The sequence below is a fragment of the Tyto alba genome, unplaced genomic scaffold (assembly GCF_018691265.1).
Source record: "Tyto alba isolate M040663 unplaced genomic scaffold, T.alba_DEE_v4.0 Super-Scaffold_22, whole genome shotgun sequence".
NCBI classification, from domain to species: domain Eukaryota; kingdom Metazoa; phylum Chordata; class Aves; order Strigiformes; family Tytonidae; genus Tyto; species Tyto alba.
The window spans coordinates 124866-147909 of NW_024881296.1; the positions used below are offsets into that span (position 1 = coordinate 124866).

Consider the following 23044-nt stretch of genomic DNA (forward strand, 5'->3'; position numbering starts at 1 on the left):
GATTCAGGGTGTAGATGGCAAGGGAAGCTGCTAAAACAAATGCACCCAGGGAGCAAAATTGAAAGGGTTATGGAGAGGCATTGTGCCTTTTTTCACATTGATTGCCCAAAAAAACTTCGCTTTTCATGTTACAGAATATTGATTGTTTTACGTAATTTGCTAATGATACAATAGCTCATCTGTGTTTAACAGCATGAATGAATAAACCCCAACCCAGATGCAACATCACCCTCAATTAAACGTAATAAACCTTTTGACTAGCAGATTCCACAGATGTCCATTTCCTAAATTTTTTTGGAACAAACATCTTGACAGGCATCAGTAAACAGAGTTCTAAAAAAGGAATGATGCAGCTTTCTGGTGATGCTAAGCTAATTTCTTATGTATAGGATGTACTACTTGGTTGGGATCGGGAAGGGCCCAAGCCAGTATGTTGCAGCCCAAGTGATCTCACCAAAGGAAACCAGGGGTTTCGCTTCTCTCTCAATGTGCACTTCTTAACCTGAGATTCCCAGATGATATTTCATGGGTGAGTTTACTGCCAACCTCTTGAAAGTTAACACATCAAATGCTATGTTGGTTAGGATATGGTATGCCCTGTTTTGTCAATCTTTAACCTGTTAGATTTTCCAAGATGTGCAAGTAATAAGTTCTTCCAAGAAAAAAAATACTGACAGGTACTTCAGGGCTTAAGAAAAACAAGCTTTTGTGGCTTAAAAAAAGTAATGGTTGCTAATGAAACCTTCAAATGAGAGTAAAATGCATCAGAGCAAGGCACTTCCACATCAGCATAAGGCATTACGGTGACGCTTCCTTACTCTGCTGAGAATATTCAAGCCTCAAATTATTCAAGACAGTAGATGTAATAGCAGAAGTAGTCTCAGGTTTGGATTGTATTTTGGTTTTCTGCCTTTGAATGGATGTGGAAAGAACATGCTGTTTAGAACTCTAATTTCAAAAGCATGCACTGTCAAAACTGAAAACCAGGAGAAATCTCTTTGTTAGGCCAGATGCTTTCCTCACAAGTCCTTGGCTGGTGCTCGCATGTACCCATAGGCATCTCTTTAAAAAAAAAAAAAAGAGTGAAATATAGGTGAAAGGCACTTAAAATTCCATGCAGCTCCTGGAACAATGTCTGGATCTGCAGACAGGAGCTGGTCCAATTGTTGTTATTTCTGCCTATTGTTTCTCCAGCTCGTTGGTGAGCAGCCCTCTCCCTGCGCAGGGAACTTCAGAAAGCTTCAAAAGCCACTTGCTTTTTCCTTTATTTGGGTGGGAGGAGGGATGGGATTGCTTGCTGCCAAGGCTTCATTTTCTAAGGTGGCAAGTCTCAAATGCAGTTTTTCTTCTGTAGATTTGAGGAGCTGAAAGATTCCTTGGCCATAATCTTGGGTCATTCGTATCTTTTCACCTTTCTCCAAGTTTTAAGATGTAAGGTCTATCTTGCAGCTCTGAAAATTCGTCCAAGCTTGAATTTGGCTGTTAGCTGCCATTGCCAGTTTGTATTGATCCATTGATAAACCATGACTTAAAAACAAGTCCATTTACTTAAACACAAGTCCACTTGTCATCTGACAGAGGCAATTGATTTGTGAGGTTCTTTCCTGCTTCTTTAACAGTCTTTTTTTTTTTCAATGGAAATCAATCTGGATTCACAGATAGCATCATTAATGGATGGTAAATACATCTAAAATTCATGTAAAGTTCACTCTGAAGGGTAAAAAACAAGTGTCACACAAACATTTATGCAAACATTAATTCATACCAATATAAACATTCTTATTCATAGCAAGCATCATCTCATTGGCTCGTCTCAAACATTTTCAGGTTCTTTTTTTTACAAAGAGGGAACTACAGTGATATTTTTTGAAACTAGATTATAGACTAGACACGTTGATCAAGATGAAATCCACGTACAATCCGGTTTCCTGTAAAGCTTATGCAACAGGTTTGCAATCTTATACAAACTGTTCTCACACTGAATGTGTTATGGCTTTGTATAATGTGAGTCTGATGTGTCAACAGTTTTTAAAGCAGAGACGGATAATCCATGAGCAAAACAGTAAGGACATTGGAGATTAAATGACTAATGACGACTGATGGATTACAGAGTTTCTGGTTTTGAAACTCTTAAAGGTAGTCACTTGCCCTGTGAACTGGCATCTCTGTATCAAATGACTGGACCTGCTCAGTCATTGAAGCAAAACCTTTGTGTGAACTTCCTTCACATTATTGAATTAGGGATGTTTACTGTCTTGTGCAGTGCATACAGACAGTGCAGAATATAAAATTTTGGTCATAAACCCAGTCCTTGATTAGATATTTAAAATATATACCCATGCTTTGCTGTTCTCTTCATATGACTGGGGTGCTTTGTACATGCCTTTCCTGCCTGTGCTTTTCCTAAGCGCTCCAGGCACGACAGGGCAATTTTAAGAACTTGTTGGGTTAAGCAAGAGGAAACTTCTAATGAGGATGAGGAAGTAAGAGGAAACTTCTAATGAGATGAGGAAGATCTCCAGCAGAGTAATTCAGTGCCATGGCTCTGTCATCACGCAGTGGGAGGTGGCAGCCTTCTGATAGCCCTTTCTCAGAAAGGGCCATCAAGAAGGAGCCCTCCACTCCCCAGCCAGGAATGGTGTTTTATCACATGAGAAGCAAAACTCCTGAAAAATCTGGTCATGTCTCAGGCTTTTTCTGATGCATGCCATTTAATAACAAATAGTTTAACATATTAACAAAACCTTCAAAATCATGCTGAATATACTGAAGAGCATTTCTTATATAGGGGACTTTGTTTAAAGGCTGCTTCAAATTTTGCTTTTCCATCCTAAATTGTATTGTGACTCATGGAATTAAGTCTCAGATGGCTTATTTAGATTCCTTGTCACGTCTGCTTGTTCGCTAATAAAAAAAGAAAATACATGCTCATTTTGATTTCTTCAGCCAGAAGTCTTTGGTGCATGTTAGGCAGTTACATCTGTGGTGCCTGATGTTAGTGATGTAAAAGGAACGGTAAAGGTTTTGCAGGGGTTTTCTTCCCTCCCAACAAGAAACATTTATGTATTTACTTCAAAGAGTGTTGACTGGTTGTGTCACCTATGAAAACATGAAATGAAAGGCAGCAAAAGCACCTGAAAAAAATGGTTTCTTCTGTGGACCAATTTGGTAGGTTGGAAAACAGCTGTAGTGGAGTTTTGTACTGAGTGGCAAATTGTCTCCTCCGCAAAGTGAAACTGTACTGTCCCTCATGTACCGTGAGCTGCTATACTTACTAGCTCTAAGGATAGAACGGTTCTCTGTTCTTTGACCTTTACACCCTTTTTGCCTAAAACCCTTTTCTCCCCACTGTTGTTTTCCTTTTGCTACACCTGTTCCTCTTCCCCTCCTCTTGCAAAAGCACATTAATCATTAACATTTGTGTATGTGGCTGAAAAAGTGCCTTTTCAAAGCTGCTTTTAGCCAAGGTATAAATATTAACCAGCAGATCCACCAGTAGCTGTAAGATCGCTTTTTAAATACTGCTGCTATTAAATGCCCTGGTTTTGCATTTGAGAGGTACTAGTCTGCCGTTATGCATTTGAAGATGCTCAGTCTATGGATAATGGACCCAAAAAATTAACAGTATTAAGGACAGAAGTGACATGACCTTAAAATCAGTATAGCACGTGCCGGTATTAAGCCCCCTTCCACTTAATATAGCTTTGGATGGTGCCTGGATTGTGGGATCATTGAGCTGTGGAGCCCAAAATATTTTGCTGGAGGTACTAGACCCTTTGGAAGTGTCACATGCAGGTGGCTTCAAAGCAAAACTATGACATTAGTTTTCTTCATTAACTGTCTCTCATCTCTTAAATGTGGTTCAAGGATTCCAGGATAAAATCCACTGCGTTAGGTGTGTTGGAAACATGTTGTAAGAAATTATCTCTAGTTACAAAACTGTTAATGGAAAGCAACAAGGGAAGATTAAAAGGAAGAAACAACTTTTTTTTTTTTTAATAATAAATGCCATTCTTATACATTGGTTCATTCTGCTCTTTTTGCTGTGATGACACAGTCACCCTGGTAGGAGTAAATGCTGTATTGTAATTTGAAAGTAAAGATGCCTTAAACATATACCAAAGGCTGTCCCAAAGAAGGGGTATTGTAATTAAAGTGGCAAGTGGTGGTCTTTATTTCTGCAGGGACAGAGAGATGATACATGAATCAGAAAAGCTAAAATAGAGAAGCTTGTAATATTGATGAAGTAAGATAGAGACCGGAGAGGGTATTCCACTAGTGTGAAAGTCAGCTTTGTAGGGGATTTGGTTTTTTCCACTTAGAAAATCGTGTTTCCTGCTGTCAGTGAAGAGTCCCAAAAAGAGCCCCTGCTCTGAATTACACAGTCAAGCCATGTCAGAGAGTGTCTGTGACAGGAGGAAAAAGTAGATCACAGCCTAAGCACAAAAAGTTGCAAACTGAAAGGTATCTTTAGGGAAGAATATCACCTGGGTGCCACGGTCCAGATTCCCCAACCCTCCTCTGAGGAATAAACCAATTTTTTTTCTTTCCATAAGTAAATTCAGACCCAGGTGAGCAACTGCGCTGGTTGCTTCCCCTGTTTTGGAGCTGTCAGCTGATGGCACGTGTCTGCGCCTGCAGCGAGCTCTCGCTGCGGCAGCGTGTCTCTCAGGTCAGCGAGGGCATAGGGAGGGATGATGTAACTGAAACTCCAAGCATATGGTGTGTTTGAGAATTTGTTTTTTCTTTTTTCCTAAAAAAACCAAACAAAAACAACAACAACAAAAAAAAAAACAACAACAAAAAAAAAAAAAAAAAACAAACCAAAAACAAACAAACAAACAAACTTGGTTTTGCCCTTTGTTGCCCTTTGTAGCTGACAACTAAGAGGACAGTGATTAGAGCTGTTACCTAAGACAAAAAATTAGTAAAGCTGCTTTTCTGGCCATTTTATCTAATAGCAATAAATCTCATTGAGCAGAGTGCATCTGTCCTTATGGATGCAGCTATTCTGAGACTAAGGAACTTCAGACGGTGCTACCAGCGCTTTAGGCCCAGGTACCAGGGTCTTTTTGCTCTTGCAGTAGTTATATTTTAGTGGGTGAATGCTCCTCATTACCATCAGATAAATGGGTTATAGCCAGGGAAAAGTACGGTGATTCATTTTTTAGTTAAATGGCTTCAGTTCTGTTTCTGCTAATATGCTATCTTTTAAATGTGTTGTCTTGAAAATGTCTAATCCCAGTTTTAAACACTACATTTTTTCATTTGAACTTACTGCCTTGGTTCTCCAGTATAAGTATTCCTCTCAGGCTTTTATTTTTAGATGCTTAAGATTCTTGTTTAAAAATAAAAGTATGTAGCTTGGAGTTTAACGCAGCCAGATCAGTAAATAAGAATCATTTTTCAGTGTTTCCATCCCTCCATCCTCCCTATCCGGTGCTTCTGAAGAGGATTTATATTTTTATTGTCCCTGATGAAATTGTCTGTAGTTATTATACCCATTACAAAGGGGTGAGGGGATGGTCCAGACGGCCTTTATTGTCTTCATCCTGTTCATGAATGATTCAAAGAACAGTATCCAGTTCCTGGAAGCTCTAGGGCTTCATTTTTAATTTTGACTAATTGTTTTCTTGAAATAATGAGCAGTGATGACTTCAGAAAGCACAGTCTTCTGGCGCCCAGATCATTAATGACTCACCGTATCTTTAGTAACAGTTAAAGGTATGCTTCACCACAATTTTAAAAAGTCCTGGTCATTTTGTTCACGAAGGATGTGTAACGTACCGTGGGAATAGGTGGAGATGTTTTATTTGCTTACTGTTTCCTGGCCATTTTGAGAAACAGTCTGCTCCAGATGGAAAATATTGTCAGGGGTGTTCTTATAGTGCAGGCAATGACCCTCTTGCCTCCTCCTTAACTCCTCTGTAGTGATGCAGTGCAAGTGCCGCCTCATGTTTTTGAGGCTCATCTTTAGTGGGATCACTAAAATTAGTCCCCTGAACAGTAAGACTTTGGCTTTCTTGGGGATTTCATTGCACATGTTCTTCAAGAGCAGCGCTGGAGAGCAGTGGAGGGAGGAGAGTGCGTTATCCACCCAGGCTACCATGTGGGAGAAGTTTCCAACAAGGGGAGTCCTTCATCACTTGTCTCAAGTTATGTGCAGACAGTTCTGTTCTCATCCCTACTTGGTTTTTCTCTTGAGGAGAAGTCATGTATGGCCTTGCACTGACTGAACTTCAAATACATCCATGAAGTTGCAGCTAAGGATTGACCATTGAGTCTTTCCAGCCCAAGTGTGACTGTACTCTCCCAGGCCCAGCTCCCCATGCAGTGGGGCAATGGCTGCCCTACATGAACACCTTCATGCTCTTAGCCCCTCATCCAAAATGTGCTTTCCCAGGTGCCAGTTAAGCTTTTGGTCAAGACCTTCCCACTGTGTTGGCCACCATGTGTACTTCCCAGTGCCCGTGATGCTCTGAAGGCCGGCGGTAAGAGACTGGCTATGATCATCAGCTCCTTTTGGAGAAAGCCACCTGCCCCAAAGAGCACACACAAAAGCTAGTCAGAGATCATAAGGATGACAAAGCTTGATGCAGAGAGGTTATCACATCAAAAGCAGGACCTTTGGCATGGTTTTCCCAAAGTTTTGGGGTAGTTATGTGATGGGAATGGAGAAGAGCTTTTTATTTTTGCAGGGAGCATTGACTGGAAGGAAGATTGGACGTGGTGGCAAAGAAACATTGTCCTGGTGGTTGATTCCCTGTCGCATCTTTCTGAACAAAACTCAGTGCCTGCAGGTGTACGTTTGTGGGTGCATGTATACAAGGTGTGTATATGCACAGGCACACATTTCTCTGTCTACATCAGCCTTCGCTCATGAGAGACCCCAATATACGGACTAACCGTCTGGGTCAAAAAGAGGTAGTGAACCATGACAGGGGGGGTGCATTTGAGATGTAACACAGGACTGCCTGAGAATTCAGTGTCCAAAGTGCTTGGGTGAAATGTGTAGGAGTGGTCATCATCAGGTATAATTCTGCAGGCATCTCTCAAATTTGCCTGGTTTCAACCTCAGTGTTGTCCATGTCTGTTGTAAGGTCAAAAAATTGCATAAGATTGCCTGGTGTTACCGGGAAAGTTAGGAAAGTCAAGGATACGGTTTGATACAGTTCAGTGAAAGACAACTCTTCTTGGCAGGGGGAAAAAATGTTAGGCAGAGTTTTGCCAGGTATTGCAGACACTTTGCTGTTAGTGCTCCCAAAGAGTTCACATATCTCTGAACCTTTTCTTTTTAGTTTAGTGACATTGGGTTTTCTTTCACAATATCCAAAACTGCTGTATCAGAATTTCCTCAGGTCTGGTGAGATAACATATAAAGAAATATAGAAATATATATTTCTGTATATCAAGACAGCCAAACCAGTATACCCACCTTCAAAGGCAACCATTGAATGGTTTGTGCAGCCTTTCTCCCCTTCACCTTTTGCAATATGTTGTGAAAATATATTGAGAAGAGCAGTGTGATAAGCCGAATGAGTTTAAAAAAGAAAAAGCCAAGTCTAGTGTTATCTGTGCCCATTTTATTGTTTAAAATTCAGCAGTGACCAGAAAACTGTATCAACCCCTTTACAGTAGCACAGGATTCAATAGCACATTAGAAGAGATTATTCTGGAAAGCATCTCTAGGATATTTTTCAGCAAGGGGGTGTTGTTTTGCACCAAAGATGTATTTGATTTCTTCGTGTAACTGACTGGCTTTGTTAAAAGTTATAGTGGAAGTTACTTTTTTGGAAGTTACTCTTTTGTTATTACTTCGTTGGTGCAGGGGATGCTTGCTGTGCCCAGTGTCCTCCCCTGCTCTGCTGCTACCACAACAACAACAAAAAAACAGACAAAAACCTATCGCTGCCACTGCATTGGTTTGAAATGAAAAGCTGAGGTCTGTAATGTTAAGATAAGGTATTTTTTCGGCATTTAATTACAGCCCTTTGTTAGACGAGTGCATACAGAAGTAGCACAAACCCATTAAATGGTAATGCTGAGTTATTATCAAGAGCTTGTTTATTGGAGAATCAATCGGTGGAGGTCAAAAATGCCATCTTCACTCCCTGGTTATTTTAGGAGCTCTATAGCACGAACACCCTTTTTATAACCCAGGCTGATATTTTAGAAAATATCACTGTAGTAAAATTTTCTTTACGTGTCTACAACTTGTTTCCGAAACTATTAATTGGGCTCGTGGGGAGAAAGGCCACTCCAAATGTAAAGCTGCTCCCCAGCATGCTTTTTCTCAGGATGATACTTTTATCCAGGGAAATTAAGGCACATTTTATAACATCCAGCAGTACATTACCAAGCCTACAGTGGAGCAGAATGAATTCAATAAGCCCAGCATGCCACCGTGTCCATTTTTCTTAGAACTTTTTAGCTATTTATCAAACTCGGTTTTCAATTTATGAGCAAATTCAGTCCTCCTGAAAATGAAACGCCGCTTTTGGCTTTGCATCAAGCATAATGCAGGGAAGCTGATGCCAGTGTTCGCGGTGCAGCCTTGCCAGTGCATCTCTCTCTTCGTCTGCAGCGTCGCCGATGCACCGGCCTGTGCTCTCCCAGCAAACGGTTTGGCAGGCTGCAAGAAATTAATCGCTACAGTTTTGTGGTAGATACAAACAACAGTTAACGTGGGTTGAACCCAGCTTTGCTAATTAATATAGCCAACATGATTTAAAAAAAAAAAAAATCTCTGGGGGGGTGAGGCGGAATGATGCTTCAGAGAAGGAGTCATTTGGATTTTGTAAACCTCTCTGAGCTCTGCGTGTGCTCTAAAGGCTTGCAAAAGAAGGGAAAGCCAGGGATGCAAGTGTTGGATGGTCAGTGGAAATCTGTGTTCGGTATTCAGCAGCAGTTCAGATAAAAGCAAGCTTAAAGAATGGGAGGAAATAAACCTGAAAATGTAATTATTTACTGCTGCTGCGAAGTCTGTGCTGCTAGCTCTTGTCTCCTAACCTTGAAGAAAGACATAACAGACATAGAAAGATATAATAGGCATTAGCAGGGTGAGGAGAGATGTGAAAATCCTACGGGCAGGGAGGGGAGGCAGACATTCCCTGTTCTCACTGCCGTTTCTTCATTTATATGCAGGCCCCTTTTCACCTTAGTAGTCAGCAATCTAGTCCAAATCTTTCCATGCAATCCGCACTGTCTCCCAGCCCTTTGGTAGGACATTAAGTAGGGGAATTGAAAAGCAAGAAGATATTTAAACCAGAAGCAAATGCTTTTATTACTATGGTGCACAGTTAGCCCTGGCTTTTTTAGTATCTTGGCCAAAAGTGCAGCAGAAAAATCAGCCATCGGTACAAACCCCTAGGCTTGCAAGGGTTAAAAAGGTGTAGTGCTTTGATGTTTGAAAGAAGAGACAGATGCATTTTAAGGTCATGGGCCCACTCACAAATTTTATTATACTTCTACTTCAGGACAGCTGTCTAAAACCAGGCGACAGCATTTGGTATTGCACGACCTCCTCCTGTTCCCTGCTTCCTTAAGGGAGGGGTGGCTTTGAGTTTTACAAAGCTGCTCTCCCATCTCCCTGCCTTAAATCACAGCACAATTAATTTTTCTTTTATCTGAGAGCTGCTGCATGACTTGATCATTCTTCTTGCAATCAAGAGCTGCAGTGAGAAGACATGGGGTGGTGTCACTGCACCCTCCCAGCCATGCTGTGCCAGGCCAGCACAAGGTCCACGAGGCAAGGTCCTTGGGGCTTAGGCTGGTCTCCCAGGAGGACACGTTTAGTCTGATTGCAGGAACAGCAATGTGGTGAAACACGTCCTGTTTCTCACAGTCCTAAAGCAGGAGCAATGACCTTACACCTGCCAAGGGGAGCTGGACACGAATCTTACATTTTGTTGATGCAGGAGAACAGGGCTGTGGCATTCCAGGTATACTACCTATTAGAAATTTGTCCTTTCTGCTAAATGCTGATGTCCAAACCGTGGATGCAGGCTGAAAAAGAAAGGTTGCTGTTGTGGAGATTTAAAAAAAAAAAAAAAAAAAAAAAAAAAGAGACTTCTCAGCTTCAAAGACAGAGAAAACTAAATGACCTGTTCACATCATCTCCATCTTCCTTGGGAGAAGTGGTTAAGTTCTTTTATGTTTCATCGCCTCTCCTCCCCTTATTCATAGGGAGAAAAAGAATGAGGTAACCAATTAAGTATCTGACATGGAGGAGCTGCAGCCTTTCTTTGTGCAGAGGTATCTCCAATTCTCACATGCTTATTTTCATATTCAGTTTTCATACGCAGAGCAGATCACTTATTAATTGCTAAATGACTGCTCTGCAATTCAGTTATGGAAATGATTTCTACTTCAGTACCACTTGCCCTTGAATTGAGAACAAGAGGTCAACCAAAATTAGATAACTTTTCTTTGAATCTTTTCTCTTTCCGAAAAAAGATACAGTTCAACATGATGCCTGTCAAGAAGACTATGAAGTGCTGTGCATTGCATTAAAACAGTCTTCATGGCAAGGCTGTTTTGGGGATCATGTTGGGAACTGGTGTCCTGATCTGTCCTGACTTTTAAATGGATGAATCCAGGTGCGGTGCATTGACTGTAATGCTGAGTTCATGTTCTGTTGCCTGTATTAATTTTGAGGGTGAATTTTGAAATTACAGCTTGAATAAAACATAGTTGTAATATTAGCTGAGGCAAAGAAAGCTGTGTGGGCAGAACCTAGGGCCCCTTGACTTCAGTGGGATTCTGCACAGGTGTAAGTGTCCTCCCACGTTAATCTCTTTGCAGGGTTGCACCTACAGGTTCAGCTTTCATTGTGAGCCTTTGCTTTTCCTCTTACACAAGGAAAGAGGCTGGAGGGAAAAAAAAAAAATAGTTACGTATCATGCAGCAAATAAGCAAATATTAGCAAGGACATACTCTGTGGTTAAAAAAAAAAAAAAAAAAGAGGGAAAATGCAAATCTGTAGCTTCTCCATTCTTTTCAGCAGAGAGCTATATTCCTCTGGTGTCTCCCTGCCAGCACATAACACTGTTATTTTAGTGCATTTGATCCAAAGGTCACTGAAGTCAGTGCAGAGATTCCCACTATCTTTAGTGGGCTTTGCACCACACTCAGCAAGAGCTGCTGTTTCGCTGATAAACCCGAGTCCGGTGCCTGTCCCAAGGCTTTGGGACAGCAATAGCAGCAGTGTTGGAGGGGCTGTAAAACAGGCTGGACTAAGAATACATGGCTGCCCTCCTTTCCATGAGAAGTTTCTCATGGCAAATTGAAAGACAGCAGTTTGCGTTCTAAAAGAAATGAGAAAAGAATATTAAAAAAGGGAATAAACAAGGTTTTTTTCCAATTTGGCTTTTTTCCCCTTGTAAGTTCATACAGTGGGATTACTAAAAAGAAACAAGTGTAGTTATTTTGGTCCTGCTGAGAATATGTGTTTGCAGTGGCGACGTAACTCTGAGTAGTCCCTTTTGTCCCCATAAATTCTATTTTCAGATCAATGGAAAGGGTAGAGATAAATGCCATAAAAGCAGCAAAAAAGAGCCTGTTTGTCCTGACCACATTGTCTTGTTATATATTTTAAGAAGGAAAACCCAGCTGAGTGTGTGCTGAACTGCAGGCATATTTTCAAGCCTTTGGTACGCTGTTTTCGTATTTTTAGATGAGCCCTTCTGCCCAAATGAGAGTAGCTTGTCACTCTCCAGTTAAAGGCATACTTGTGGGTGATTCAGGATTGGCGTGATGCACCAGTGTGTGAGGGACACAGGGTTAATGTTTTTGTAACAAGATGGGGATGCTGCTGGTGGTGCCTGTGCCTTTGAGGATCTGTTTTGTCAGGCTTTGTGCTCTTCCTCCTTTAGGTGGTAAAATACCCTGGAGCAAGTGGATGCCTGGCATCGCTGTGATGCTATAAACACACCCAGGATAGATGTGCATAAACAGATGTCCTTGAAAAATTACTTTATGAAAAATTCAATTTTGTGGGCACAAACATATTTGCTGCAGCCGGGGCATGCTGATCTAAGAACTTAGGTGCAAGAATATTGGGGCTTTTTGAATGTGGGACTTTTTGAGGGCATTGCCTGTCACTATTCAGAGATGCAAACCAGCAGAGGATTTGCATGGCCTTTACAAACCACTTGCAAAACTTGCAGCAACTAAAATAAACACCATTGTACTTTTTGTTCGGATCTGCGTGTTGAAGTATTTCAGCAACACTCTCTGAAATCCCCTCATCTGCTCCTCCGTTTCAGGCAATCCAGGTGCCTTTTAGACGATAGGGCAAGTACACAGAAAGGAGCAGAAAAGAAGGTTTTAAATATGTCTTATTCCAAAATGCTGGTTCAGAGTAATTTTAATCTTTGGTGTCTTCTTTGACCAAACCAGGTGTGGTTTTGGCTGAAGACAGATTGGAGTTGAAAAGCCAAGATCTAGCCATTGCCATCAACAGGAGCCAGCATTGCCTGCTGTCCTGGAAAATAAGGCCACTTGAACTGTCTTAGAGTATTAATTTCCACTCAGTTTTTATTTTTGGTGTAATACTTTTAGGCAGAACATTAATGGACACTTTAATCCTTTATATAACAGATAAACTAAAACATTAAAGAGCTGCGAGGGAGCAAAAGAGATCTGTTTTGGGGATACTAACCGAGTTATTAAGCCTGCAAGCTGATAGTGCTCTCAGCCAGAATATGCCAGGATCCCAAGTCACGCAGCCTCCTAAAGGTCAGGCATTCTCTGCTCAGGTTTTGACTGTATTCTTTGACTGTGAGATTATGTTTAAATGCAGATTAATTAAACTGTGTCTACGTAGTTGGTATAGAAGTAATTCTTAACCCCACAGCTCATTCCTGTTTTCTTGCCATTAAATATTGCAGTAACAGAGAAGAACATGGTTGACGCTGATTTGATTAAATAAACAGTTAAAAGCACAGAAATTTCTTTATGTAATTGGGAGTTAACTAAATGCTCAGTCTGCAAACTCCAGGCTTAGCAATACCCTGTTACAAAAACATGCTCTAGTGTCATGGAGGGTTTGATGGGTAGTTACCGATACACTTAACAAAATGGTAAGTAATATCACAAAGTAGTTGCAACTTGATTCTGAAAAGGGTTTTTTTTAAGATGCTGACTGAGCTTGATTTTAACTTTTTCACAATGCTGAATGACCTCTCATGTTAGATAATAGGGAGGTTAAAATGAAATTAATATGAATTCCAGGGCTGATTAATATTCTCACTAGAAAAGCCAAATTTGGGGTAAAAGCAGAAGATCCTTCCAGTAAGGGCTCTCTTAGACCAATTTCATGCTGCAATTATATGCTACAAGACTGGAAAAACAGAGAAAAGCCTACATATTTGGAGGTTAAGCATGTATAGCAAAAGCTGTAGACTGATATTTCAGCTCTGTGAGCAGGCTTGTAAACACAAACCAAACTAAATACGGTGCAAGAAAACAAGTATAGCTGTCAAACAAGATAGAAATAGAAAAATGCAGATCAGCAGAGGAAGGCAATGATCATAAGTGAGGAAGGACATTTACCCTTTGAGGTGCCCTGCAGGGGACTTTCAATGGAAAGTACATCACCTTGCAGTGGTTCCACTGAGAGACTCTTTGCTAGTTAAGAGCTGACACAACAGAGTTTCAAATAAATGATGATAGAGCTCTTTAGTCTCTGGTACCCTTGTGAACACCAGCAGTGGAAGGACTACCAGTGATGGGGGGAGCTGGAGAAAAATGTGATTAAGATGAGAACCTGATACCCTGCCAGAAATATAATAATTTCCCTTAGTTTTTAAATATATATGTTGAGTCAAATCTCACAGTGATAGAAAGGTAATTTAATTAATTGCCTTTTTTAATGCTGTCTTTGTATGCCTCTCTGTACAGTCTGGTGAAACTTGCAGGTATCACTGTATTTTTTTTTTTCTTTTAAAACCTCTTAAGACCAGCCAGGTATCTGAAGGTATGCACTAGGGCATTCACATGGAGAAGGATATATATGCAAATGTTAAACATAATATTTCAGCCTCTCTTTCCCTAATATTTCATCCTATGACAGACACTGGAATTGCATTTGTTCTAAAGGAGGAAAAAGAATATGAAACTTTCAGTCTAATTTACACTTTTAGGGTGATTGGGGACTGGCAACCATGTTTGTTACAGAATTAACATGATTCCACATAAAGCTTTTATGTACCATCTCCCAGATAGGGGGTAGAGCAGTGATGACTGGTCTGTGAGGGTAGTTTCAGACTAGATATAAGGAAGAAATTCTTTACGATGAGGGTGGTAAAACACTGGACCAGGTTGCCCAGAGAGGTGGTGGATGCCCCATCCCTGGAAACATTCAGGGTCAGGTTGGACGGGGCTCTGAGCAACCTGATCTATTTGAAGATGTCCTTGCTGATTGCAGGGGGGGGTTGGACTAGATGACCTGTAAATGTCCTTTCCAACCAAAACCATTCTATGATTCTATGGTTTCAAAAAATTGACCACAAGCCCCTAAATAAATTCTCCCTAAATTCTCCCTTAATAAGCCTCAACCTTGAAGAGTCCCAGCTCTCTAGACTTGTATTGCCTCTTTCTTCTTGCTGTAAGGAGGAAATGGCCATGTCTGTAGGACAGGGGAAGAGCAGGGCTTTCTCCCTAACACGTACACAAAATGATATAAATCTCTGCAACCCGTCTGCACAGAGGTCTTTTAAGCTTGCCTAATGGAAACAAAGTTTGTGCAAAGAACAATTAGAAAGCAGATGCATTTCTTAATTGGTGATTTTAACTCTCTACTTGATTACACCTTCTTCTACGTAACAACTGGGCTCAAGAGCCAACCAGAGTTGCATACCAGTGTCACCAAGAAAGTGTCAGCGGACTAAGCAGGTGAAATTATTTATTTTGCATGCTGTTACACTTATTTACTTCAAGCCAGTCAAGCAGCAGGAGAATAATGCCCCTGTTAAAGATTAAACATCCCACGCTTCTTGTTTTCGGGTTTGGAAGAGATCTTGAGCTCAGCTACACTTTCAAAGATGCTGCAATTCAACTGAAAACAGTCTTGATGTGCATTCTACGTCAAAATACTATCCATAGGGGCAGAGAGGAGTTGGGGGTGGTTCTTCTTGCATTATTTTTTAGAAATCAGTTTTAATAAAGAGATGTCTTACTTTTCATTCCTGCACTAGGAGTGAGATCGTAAGACTTCGTTCTCTTGCCGCAACTCCATTCCTATCTAAAGAAGGCAATGGTGATGGTGCTGCCATTAGTTAGAATTACTCATTCCCTAAATTTAGTGGCCTCTGGCTTTGATGAACTTACATGGTTAGTATTTCCCGTGTCAGGCTGAATCCTTCCCCAAACTGGTTTGTCCATCTCCAAAATCAAGACTGGGAGAGGAAAATGTTCTGGGGGCTTCTCCTTGAATATGTTTTTGGATAGGAAATGCCATAACTCTTTGTGGGAAAAAAAAATTTGTAAATAGTAAGATCAAGGTTTACAGCAAGGTCGGGAAGGTGCCTCTTGGTGCCCTTACAAAAAAAGAAAACATTGCCTTAAAAAATTTAGAAGCCTCTGAAAATCTTATTTGTGCATCCTTGATAGAGATTTTGTCCAGCAGGTCAGTTCCTATAGGATTTTGCCTGAATCGAGCACGTTCCAGAGTGGAAATGCAGCTTCTGGATGCTCTGGGCACTGCTGTAGGTGCCCAGCTCTGGGTTTGGGCTGATGAACAGGCTACCCAAGGGTCGGACACAGGGTCTTGCCAGAAGGTAAGAGACAACCTTGTGTGTAAGACAGTTGAAACTCAACCTCCCAACTTATTTGAGTCCACAAAAACCTGGTGAAGCCCTTGGTGAAGCTCTTGGTTGTAGCCTTTGGTGTAGCCCTTGGTGAAGCTGGCCACGGCTGAGCATTTCAGTCGTTTCCCATCGAGATGTTCCCCATTTTCTGGATGCCCGGCACAGATGGGGATAAATCTGAAAAGAGCCACACGCTTACAACCACAGGTGGTCAGAGCTGTGTTGAAAAGGTATGGACCACTGTTGGAAAACATGGCAGTTTTTTGAAGAATGAGGAAAATATGTCAAACTGTGGATACACCAAAGGGATTTTAGGTTCTGCATCTCTTTGCCTGTTTACCAAGTGCTGAAATGAAACCCATGCATCTTCATGGGGATGACTGACTTTGCAACCTTAGCATTGGTGCTCAGCATTGGCATGTGGGACTTGGGAGGACAAACCAGGCTATTTTTAAACAATTATTATTAACGTGTTCCAATCATTCCTCATTTGTGAAACTGGTGGACTACGGGGTTGGAGAAATCACTGGGAATTCCCCGTCGAATTCACAATTTTACAATTAGTGACTCAAACAGTGGACAAACAGGAGGTCAGAAAACTATGTGTGCTATATACACTTAAACATATGCCACTCTTCAGCGAGGGAGAGCCATAAAGGGTTTTCTATTCTGTTAACCTCCTGTGGTGGCCAGTAACCACAACAGATTTGGAAAGGGACCTTATGGGGTAACTTGAGTCTCACCTACATGAAGACATTGTAAAAGGGTGTTGGAGGAACCAGATAAGCAAGCTGAGCAAGTGGCAATCAGTCAGATGAGCCCACGTAAAAAGTTACAGGTATGATCTTGCAAAGAGTCATCGGTAAATAAGAATGAAATTTGCATTTTGCCAACATAACCAGGTCTTTTTTTTTCTGAATTGTGTTGTTACCAGCAGAACTGTGGCTTTTATAACCTTTCCTTCCTGGCCACAGCAAGCTGTCGTATGAAGTGGCTCAGCATTCAGGGTAGTTGAATGTGTTTTGCCCTCGTAGGAGAGACATTCTCCAAAACAGCTGAGCATTCGGGCTAATCAACATCCGTAATGAACGAGCAGTGTCCTAGCAGCATCTGGAACACAGCGGTTATGACAGAGCACTCTTTCGATAATGAAAAGAAATAGGAGATCACTAATCACAAACGCAGAGTAATTACTCATGTTAGGCATCCACCATTTGTTCATTGTGAGCCTCTGTGTTCATGCATTGTGGTGTAATATTTTTAAGTGGAAGCATGAGTAAGAAACCCCTGTAATACAGAGTTTGTGTAGGGGGACCACACAGAGCAGGATGCTGCTCTCTGGGCAAGATACGGGGAATACATAAGGTTAAAGCAGTTCAGAAAAAGGAAACAGGTACAAATTAAAGTGATTTTTTTTTTTTTTAATTCAAAAAGAGAGGAAGTTGAAAGGCTTACAGAAACCAATGCAGGTTAATATCACCAGTTTGAAAACATCATAGCCATGTAGAACTATATAAAGCTTGCATAAAAATGTTAAACTGTCTTTTTGTGTTTTTTTTTTTTTTTTTCTCCTTGTTAATTCTTTGGTGTGAAACGTGTAAGGACTACAGTGTGCACTTCCCCCTGACTAGTTATACTGATTAAAAGATGGTTTGTTTGGGGTTTTTTGTTTGTGGTTTTTGTTTGTTTTTTTTTTTTTTTTCCGGGAACACTTTCTGAAAAGAAACCTGTGCTTCCAAAAGACACAAAGACCAGCAGGTTAAAGCATGTGCATCTCTGCATCCACAAATACTCATTTTTGATGTAAGGTATAACATAGTAGGTAGACTGCTTTCAGGTAGGTTGGTAACATAGAAGCAATGACATCACACTTGCTGTGCAGCATGAGAGACCTAGTCATATGCTTCTGAAATTATTCCAATTTCTACAATCCTTTATCTATTTAATCTGTGATACTACAGGCTTGACATTACATTAAAAGTATTAAAAAATCTGCAAGTGGGTTAACTTTTTTTCCATGGGGATGTAATAATCATTTGCTTAAGAGATTCTTGGTTCATGTAATACCAAAATAATGGAGAAGTATTGGAAGGCACTTTCAGGTACAAATGTTTGTGCTTTATTTTATACAGTATTATGGAAATGAATTGCACTTTACCTTTGAGTTTTGAATGCCATGAATATAGGTTTGTTGCAAAAATAGCTGTGAACTGAATTAAAAATAATGAATTTAGTATTGTCAGAAATGTGGTTATATGAAATTAATGCTTTGCCATCCATTCCAATTTTTCTGAAATTATCTAGACTTTGCTGTCAGTATCTTATGCCCCAGTGTATCTTGCAGAATATTAATGAATCTAAAAATAACTTCTAAAGTTTGCAGTGGGATCATGATTGATGCAGTGTGATAAAAGATTCAGTGCAGCATCTCATACTTCTTTCACCTTGCATTGGTTTGTGGTAGCCCGGGTTCTTTTTTTCTTTACCACTTATCAGGTGTTCCTAATCTGAGAATCTAAGCAGCAAAAAAAAAAAAAAATTGCTCTCATAAACATCTGACCTGAAATATTTCCACTTAGCATGAATCATCCGGTTCAATGTGGTATTACCCTGATTTTTGAAGAAGAAAAAATAAGCTCAAATCCAATATTTTTCTTATTTTTCGATCATCTTTTCCTACTTTCAAGAACATTGTCATGGTAACTTATGCATTATCTTTTATTACTTTTTTTTTTTTTTTTTTTTTTTTTTTTTTAGCACAAATTACATATGTCATTTCTCTCTCACTCTCCCTCCAGTCCTGCTAGGAATGGCATGAGCAACTAGCTATTCCTGGGAGAAGCAAACCTGGAGCAGCCAGGAAGTGCTCAGTGCCGGGAGAGATCTTCCACCCCGATGGTCTACAAGAAGATCAAGTGTAGCTCATTGTATATTTTGACCTTCCACGGCAGCAGCTACCGCAGGTGTTTGTGTGGAAGAGGGGTGTGGGACAGCACTGCACATAGAGCCACGTGTAGCAGAACACATCCCCGTACCTTTTAACCAGGCAGCCCTGGTGAGTCACATTTGACTTGTGTGCACCAGGTGTCAAGGATTGGCCCTGCCAAACGTAGGTTTGGAAGCAAGTAATAGTAATAATAATGCTGAGGTGACTTTATCGAGGTTTCGTTAACAGGCTTTATTTATTTTCTGCCATCGGACAGCACAATAGCAGATTCCCACAGTGATGAGTAAGTAAGAGTGGTCTACGATGAAGGGAGGCTTCTGCGACAGCGCTTGGCAGCATCACTGCAAATACGACTTTTAGATGCGCCTTCTCCAAGGAAAATCCGTCCTCACGCTGTTTTTAAAAGTGTCTAATTTCTAGGTGGAATTTTGGGTTATGTTGGGATTTTTAAAAATTCCTCTTGTTCTTGGGATGGGGGAAGGTGTTAGGAATTTTTTTTTTTTTTTTCAATTAAGTTTTGCTTTTCTTTATCATGCAAGCTTTTAAGCAGGTTCAGCTAAACCTTGAGGGCAATATCTTATTGTTTCTGTCCGTGTTAGAGAAATAACTCTAAAGATGGAGCATGCTATTTTTACCATCTGGCAGTGGCCGGGTCGCTGGCATGACTGGGGCTATTTGCCAGCTTCCTTTCAACACTGGAGCCAGTGGGCTCCGCGGGCAGCTCGCTGTCGTGGCGGTGGAGCTGCATCCACTCCCCCTGCTCCCGGCAGCGCTGATGTGTCGAGGAACGACCGAAGCCACCTTATAATTTCAATCTATCGACTTAAAAACTAGCCAAGTGACCCTGACGGAGCACTGTGTAAAAAAGGTCTAGAGGACTTTGGTTTGTATTTTTTTTAACTTGCAAAGTTGAGGTGCGGTTATTACTGTCAGGTCTGTGCTACCCCTCTGCCAGTTCTCTCGGTTTCCTCACTGCCTATTTCCAGCCACTTTCTTTTCAACTACAGTTATAATCTTTCAGTGATGAAGCAATTTAAAAACGGATAGCTGAGACCGTGCAATTCTTGGTTGTGAGAATGGGAAGCTGGATTGTACCGCCACAGGCAAATCCTGCCCTGGTGCTGAGCCAGCAAGGGGAAAGCGCACCCACGGCAGCATCGGTACCTCCAGAAGGGTAGCAGGGTGTGAAATGTGGGAGCTGAGGAGGTAGTTGGACATTATTGATTTTCCTGTTGAAATACTATTACAGTTGTGACTTGTGGTATTACTTACAGGGTGATCCCCGGAAGTCTTTTACTAAAATAGTATTTAAATGGAATTAGCAACTTTGGAGGAAGCGATAGAGTTGACATTTTCAGATAAACCAAGAGATTTTTTGGTAATCCTAAATCATGCTGCTGAAGCAGGTTATATCTAAACCCATGAATACGTTTCCTTCTACTCCAGATAAGCAGTGTCTGTAAATGATAGGCTCTGGATTTACTCTGAAATCAGTAATTTGTCTTTTCCCTTTAATTAATTCCTTGGAAACAAAGTGACATTTGTTTCTGCCTGTGGGTGTAGCTGAAGATGAGTGTGCTTTGAATTCCCATGCAGGTTTGCTGTCGTGGTTGCTCATGTGTGATGGAAGCCGACCACAAGGTAAGGCTTGCGTGATGCCTTAGTGACTGGCTCCTTGTACCAAGCAGCTTTCCCCAGGATTGTTTTATTTACCCCCCACTGGCTTTTCTGTTTGCTACCTAATTTGCTTGTATTGTGAATTGTAAGATATGCATCTGGTATTAATACGTGGCCAGTTTAACCCTGGCCCTGCTGCTTTGATGTCAGCAAAGCCTGCAATTTCTTTAGTGCACTTAGAATAAAAGTCAAAAGTGGGTTTTAGATGCATGTTTACAGAGATAATTCTGTTTGAAAGAAAATGATTGGTTAGCTTGCAATGCGCGTGGCTTTAAATATCCTTGTGTTCCTTCTAAGTACAAGACATATTGTCCAGACATATAAATATGCCTGAAATCCTCCGAAGGGAGGTTGCCCTCCTCTATATTTCGGTGCTTTTCCCTGCTACAAAGAACCGGCCTGTCTGAATAGGATGCCTGGCACCTGATTTTGCAGCAGGAGGGTGTCCGCAGCTGGGTGTGCTTGCTGGGCAGCGGGCAGCATCCATGGGGGGAGCGGTAAAACCCCGCCGGGCTCTCCCACCCACCTCCCCTCACCTCTTCCCAGGCTCCCACCACGGGTCACCGGGGGCTGGCCCACCCACGGCACGTCAGCCCGATGCAGTCCGTGGGTGCCCACCACGGCTTCTGCAGAGGAGACCGGGGCAGCAGCTCGGGTGGTTCTCTCCCAGCATATCACGGTAGAATATGAGATCATTTTTGAGGTATTCCCCGCTGGTTTTACTAAAATGCTGAGAGGTTTGACAGTCATGACTCTGGAGTCTTTATTTACCAGTGATGCACTTAATTACTTATATAATATAGGTTTGGTGTTTTTCCTGGTTAACAGACGAGGTAGGAGATTTGCTTGGCTGCAGAACATTCAGTGGTCCGGAAGGAAAAGTGACATGGAGTAGCAAAACCATGGTTATTTATTGCATAGCCATGAGAAACTCAGAAGTTGTTAAAAAGCAGCAAAACTCGTTTTTGTAGGAAATGTTATGCCAGAAGTTCACCTTTTCACACATCCAATTAAGAAGTGGAGAAATAAGTTCCTTTTTATTTTAATCATGTATCACTGAATGATTGGGCTTCAGCCCAAAAACAAGAGGCAACACTTCTGAACTCTACTCCATTTTTAATAACTTTTATTGAAATTCTGGCTTCTGCAATTCTTTTAATTAAGAAAAAACCCTCCGTAAGTAAAGCACTTTGCTTACTGCAGTATCAAAAACTGCTAATAAGGATAACAAGACTTCCTTGCTAGCAAGCAAATGCATAACTATGGATGTAAAACTGTTTTATCAGCTAGTCCTTTCCAAAATCACTTGATGTTTTTGTTGACCCAAAAAATTAGGATGGTTGAAAATTAATGTGGGTTCTTAATCACAGTGAAAGGTACCAGGATGTTTGAAGGCAAGTTGGGTTTCTGGTGACATTACAGATTTGGTTTTTGCATATGCAAGGGGCAGATAAATCCTTAAAATATCCTAATCTAAGGCAAAACCTAATCCAGGAGAATAAAACATCTTCCAGAGCAGTTAAATTACATCGAATTTCAGCCTCTGCAGAGCAAATGACTGCATTTCCTCTACCTAAGACCCAAGAAACCACGATTCTCACATTGTTACGGGAAGCAGCTGCCTCAGTACAGAAGTCCATGTCTCTACCTGGCTGACTGTCTGTCTGTTTGCATGCAGGCATCAGAAGTTGGTGCTTTTTCACTATCTAAAGAGTTGGCTTTCCTAGTAGTTCGTTCCAAAGTACATCCCTGGTGAGGAATAGGAGGGAAGACTGGATAGTTCCTTTGCGATTAATGATCTTAAGAGCACTGCACCAAGTTGAGAAGGCTTTTACACGTGGGACTGGTGCACTGGCTGGTGCTTGCCCGTCATGGGGTGTCTTTGAGGTTTCTCCTTCACCCCGGGTCACTCAGCACAAGCTCCGTGGGTCCCAGTTTGCGGCATCTCTGCCATTCTACTTCCAGAGGATCTGAAGCAGTGCTTCTCCCGCGGTCCCTTCTCGGCAGTGGCACCCAGAGCCTGGGGGCCCCCGGGGTCCCCAAATCAAGCAGTCGTGAGTGGGCTTGTTCCCACAGGTTGTGGGCCCTGCACTTGCTCCGGGCATATCCAAAATCCTCAGAGGTGAGGACGGGCACACAGACAGCATCACCGGTATTCTCTCTGCGTAGGGTTTCAAATATGAATATGAAATAGCATCTAACCAGGCAAACCCTGCACTTCTCTCTGTCTCAGTTCCTTGAGCAGCGTAGAGCGCTCCCTGGGTGAAGGTGAAGTTGGCTTCCTCTCCCCTTGCCCGTGACACCTCTGCTGAACCATGGAGACCTGCTCTCCTGGTAGCCAGCTCTCAGCTTGGCAGCTCTTCTCTGATTTAATGGAAGAAAGCCCCCGGTCCCTTGGACCCACCTGGGTTGTGAGTTGTTAAGGTTGTCATTAACACCTTGGCGTCTTTGTTCAGTTGCTGAGCAATTTTTATTTCCTAGCCCTTGGTGCAGGGTTCTCCTTCTCTCAAAGTTTTGCCCGAGCTGTTTCCACCTGAGTAGGAAAATATTCGCACGTAGCAACCTTGACTGTCCTTGGGCCATCGAGCCTGAGGCATGGCACCCCACTGAT

General features: G+C 41.6%; 1 protein-coding gene across 5 annotated transcripts in view; it reads left to right on the plus strand.

Annotated features, from left to right (window-relative positions):
• COMMD1 (copper metabolism domain containing 1) overlaps positions 1 to 23044 on the plus strand; it is a 69132-nt gene that overhangs the window by 31392 nt on the left and 14696 nt on the right. For 2 of the 5 annotated variants that reach the window (XM_032984202.2, XM_032984205.2), the window contains exon 2: positions 20353 to 20397. The exons of the other annotated variants lie outside the window; for them this stretch is intronic. In XM_032984202.2, the coding sequence (XP_032840093.2) occupies positions 20353 to 20397 (45 nt within the window). The remainder of the gene's footprint in view (positions 1 to 20352; positions 20398 to 23044) is intronic. 5 annotated transcript variants of the gene reach the window in all.